Here is a 4,176-nt window from a genome sequence, read left to right as displayed (position 1 = left end):
AAGTGCATGTCAACTAAGAAGTGGCATGTGACTATCTAGTGTACCTCACTTACCATTCAGTTCCCTCCACTTTTCTATCCTTATTTTTCCTCGTCTTGCGCATGTGCAGAATAATCTAAGATGACATTTACTGCCGCTGTCAACAATGCTGTGTGTTGCCTTAGTGCACGGATGTTACCATACCATCAGCTAATCTTGCAGCTTTGGAATCCATTCGACTGTTATCCAACAGTACTGGACAGCTGCACATAGTATGTCGAACTGAAACAAGCAATCCATGTATTCTTCTAGCTAGTCTTACTAACTAACAGAGCGTGACCATCGCTGACAGCACAAGGTTCTGATGGGGCAAAGAGACATGGAGCACAGAGCCAAAGCGGGAGAAAGGAGTGATGACGAGGGCCAAATGGGGCGAGCGGAGCGTGGGACCTACCACGGCAGGAGCACAAGAAGCACAGCCGGGGAAGGCAGGGCATGGAGGAAAAGAGGCGAAAGAAACGCAGGTGGGACGAGCCTCGAAGCCGAGGGAGGCAGGTGGAAGTGTGGGAAGCGGCAGGGAAGCCGAAGGGAAGGACGGAGAAGGACAAAGCAACGCAAGGAGGGTATGGAGACACACAGAGGATCTCTAAAGCAGCCACGGAGCAGTTGAATTGGATAAACGAATAGCCTGCCCTCCAGGAGCAAAAAGAAAGATAAAGGTGGCCACACTGGCAGGGAGAACCGACCCTAGAAAAGGAGAAGTGGGTTTCGTCCACACGGATTAAAGTAATACGTCTTTTCCTCAATCACTACACACTTAGACTATACGTTATTCTCGAAACATAGGTGGGTATTGAACAATTTCTTTATGCATTAATTGTGCTAATAAACTTTGCTCGGAGGACCAAGGGGCGGGAGCAAATTTGTCCCGGCTGCTTAAGGATGCCGGCTTCAGTCAACGAAGGAGCAGGAATCTATGCAACAAGGGTGTCAAATTATTAAAGGCTGTTAAGCAAGCCGACAAGCAGCAGGGAAGGAAGGGGGGCAGGAAAGGGCACGCGACGACGCCGGGGAATAGGACAGAAGGAGGAGCGAGCCGATGTGCCACGGCGAGAAAAGTAGGTCGCCGGGAGAGCGAGGGGGGTGAACCGAGACAAAGGCGGAAGGGACGAGGCAGAAGACGGGCGAGAGCGAAAGCCGGGAGACCGCAGCAGGAGAGCCCGGGAGGACGAGCGACAGAAAGAAGCGGAACCCGGCAGAAGGAGCACAGGAGGGAAACGGGCCAAAACCAGCGAGGACGGGCACCCGCGACAGAGCCGGGCGATGCGAAGCGGCACAGACCAAGCGCCGGGACACGAGGCCTGCCCGGGGCGACCCGGCGGCGAAACGTGCCACAGAGACCAAAAAGGGGGCGGGCGAAAAGCGGGCAGGGGGAACCGGTGGAGAGGGCAGCAGGGCAGCGGAAGGAAAAGCGGTCCCAGAGGAAACGGCCCGGCGACGCCAGGCCCAGCAAGAGAGGCAGAGTCGCCGGGAACAGAGGAAAGTGAGAGTGAAAAACACCCGAAGAGGAGCGAGACGGCGGGGACAGGTGCGACGAACGGGAAGAGGACGAGAGGGGACGGGCTCTGCAGAACGAAACATCCGCACCGGAGCAGGAGGACCGGGCGAAACGTCGCAAGACAAAAAGAGGAGGGGGACAGAAAACGAAGACGGAGCGAACAAGCAAACAGGGAAGGGAACGGGAGTCCGGAGGCAGGCGGAGAAGAGCAGCAAAGGGAAGAAGAGGAGATCGAGGCGACGGCGGGGCGCCGCAACAGGGCGAGAGGGGGGGCGTGGGGGCGCGAGGCCATACGCAGAGGAGGAGGGTGAGGCCGAAACGGGGGGAAAGCGGAAAAACGGGCAGGAACCGCGCGGGACCGACGCGTGCGGCCCACTGGCCAAGACCAGGAAAAGGCAGAACGCCAAGGGGGGGGGAAAGGAGAGGAAAAGCAAACCGGCAGGAAAGCACACAGGAAGAGACAAGAGAAAGCGACACGCGGGAAAGCCAGCCAACGAGGCAGAGCAAAAAGCGGTGGCGGCGAAAGAGAAAGGGCGACGGAGCGAGAGAGTGCACAACAGAAAACAAAGAGGGTGAGCAGAGGGCAACTCCACGGCAGTCAACACAAAACGCAGCAAAGAAATACAAAAAAAATAAATAAAACAAAAAAAAAAAAAAAAAGAGGAAGAGCCAAGCGATTGCCTGGACAGCGGCGGTGGGGAGGCACGCACAGATCTGGCTCCCCCAGCAACAGCACAAAGGCGCCGGGGGTCGCGTAAAGGCCGGCCATGATAAGAGCCATTACAAGGGCCCAGGGAGGGCCCGGGGGAGCTCCAAGAAAAAAGCACGGCCAAGGGCGCAACGTTAGATCGACCAAAAAAGTGTCGAAAAAAGACCGTGTCTGTGATACACGGGGCCAAACAGGGCAAACACGGGGAATGTACCAACGTGAGGATGGGGTGGAAACGGAAGAAGCGACAAAAGAAGACGGGACGAGCGGGCAAGACAGAGAGGGAAAACCCAACGGAGCAGCGGGCTGGGCAGGCGGGGGCGAACAAACAGTACACAGCGAGGACCCTGCCGCAGGGGCCGACTACGGCAGTACCACAAAGAAGAGTGACTCCGCCACCGAATGGGCGAGAAGACGGGGTACATGGCCAGCGTGTGAACCTTTCAGGTGAGAAACCGGCGAAGAAGGGCCCGAGAAAGGGCCTGCCAAGGAAAACCGCAGAAAAGAGTGAGGACCGCAAAAAAAAAAGGGAAGAGGGAAGGGGGGCCGCGAGGGGGCGCGCGGTCGAAGAAGGGGACGGAGATTCGCATAGACTAGAGTGAGACAACCAGAGGTGAAAGAGGGCCATTAGTGGGTGCGAGTCAAAGCTACTTAAGAGTTCAGCAGAGAGCGGAGTTGGGGGCAGGAGGAGCGGGCAGGGAAGGGACAGGCGGGGCAGCCCAAAAGGCCGAAGGCGCCCCCGACCCAAAGAAGGAAAGAAGAGGGACGGAGAACAAAGGACAAAAAAGAGGCAAACCGACCGCAGGTATATAGACCCAAGAGCCAGAACAGAGCCTGGGAGCAAAAGAAGGCACGGGGAAGAAAAACGCAGAGAAAGAAAAACGCCCACGGGCGGCAGTGCCCGAAGACACCGAGCCACGAACACAAAGGAACCACGCACGAAACCCCAAAGACAGTGGAAACAAAGCAACAGCGAGAGGGAAAAAACAACAAACAAAAGAGGCAGAACAAAAGGGGGGGTGGCGGGGAGGCAAAACGGAGAACAACACACAAAAACGAAGGGAACGGGAAAACAAAATCCCGTAAAAGAAGAAGGAGAACAATGCCAGGTAACGCGCCCAGAGCAGGAGGCAGACAGGGGAAAGCGACACCAGGAGAGGGAGCGGAGGAACAGGCGACCCGAAGAACAAGGAGCCGGAAGCAGACGAGCGAAGGAAGTGGAGGTGCCTGCGGGCGCAAGAGGACAGCGCATCGGAAAGCAGGAGAGGAAGCCAGGCAGGAACAAAAGGGAACAGGGGCGCCAGGCGTCCGAACGCGCGCGAGATGGGACGTGAGCGGCCCACGGGGGCAAAAGCCAGAAAAAAGGGGAGCGCCCGCCAAAGGCAAAAGAGAGACGAAAAAGCAAGCGGTCAGGGAAGACACACAGCGAAAACCACCAAAGGAGCACACAGGGGGAAGCCAGCCCAAGGCAGGCGGATGGCAAGGAAAGGAGGACGCGGAAAGACACCAAACGAAGGAGGGAGCGCAGGACAGAAGCACCAGAGAAAAGCCCAGCAGGGGCGCCAGCAAAGACAAGAGAGAGGCACAAAAGCCAGAGAAGAGAGAGAAAACAAGCACGAACCGCGGAGAGCGCAGCAAGAACACGCTAGAGGACAGCATGGACACAAGACAGGGAGGGGATGGGAGAAGGCAGAGTAGATTCCACAAAGCGCGGGGGGTACAAGGGGCGCCTAGGGGCAAAAGCCCGCCAACAAGAGCCGGAGAAAGGCCAGAGAGCCACAGCAAAGAGACAGAAAAGACGCATGCCAGAATTCGGGAGTGAATAAGAGTACCAGTGGGACATGAGAATAACTCACGAGGTGTGGCGGAAGGCAAAACCGCTATGGTGCAAGAGAGAAAAACGCACTGGGAAAAAGCTAATACCAGGCAA

At 56.9% G+C, this 4,176-nt stretch overlaps 1 protein-coding gene across 1 annotated transcript; it reads left to right on the top strand.

Annotated features, from left to right (window-relative positions):
- Positions 1 to 392: 392 nt before the first annotated feature.
- LOC139027169 (ribosome-binding protein 1-like) lies at positions 393 to 2,113 on the top strand. Its single transcript, XM_070442323.1, has 2 exons — positions 393 to 602; positions 1,139 to 2,113. The coding sequence occupies exons 1-2, from the start codon at positions 393 to 395 to the stop codon at positions 2,111 to 2,113; spliced, it is 1,185 nt and encodes a 394-aa protein (XP_070298424.1).
- Positions 2,114 to 4,176: the final 2,063 nt, after the last annotated feature.

The sequence above is a fragment of the Salvelinus sp. IW2-2015 genome, unplaced genomic scaffold (genome assembly GCF_002910315.2).
Source record: "Salvelinus sp. IW2-2015 unplaced genomic scaffold, ASM291031v2 Un_scaffold7860, whole genome shotgun sequence".
Lineage (NCBI taxonomy): Eukaryota > Metazoa > Chordata > Actinopteri > Salmoniformes > Salmonidae > Salvelinus > Salvelinus sp. IW2-2015.
Note: the sequence above shows the minus strand (reverse complement) of the source record. Positions and strands in the feature narration are given on the sequence as shown.

Coding starts and splice junctions, on each gene's coding strand:
- LOC139027169 (XM_070442323.1), top strand. CDS start 393: ATGACGAGGGCCAAATGGGGCGAGCGGAGCGTGGGACCTACCACGGCA. Junction 603..1,138: donor GACAAAGCAACGCAAGGAGG/GTATGGAGACAC, acceptor ACCGAGACAAAG/GCGGAAGGGACGAGGCAGAA.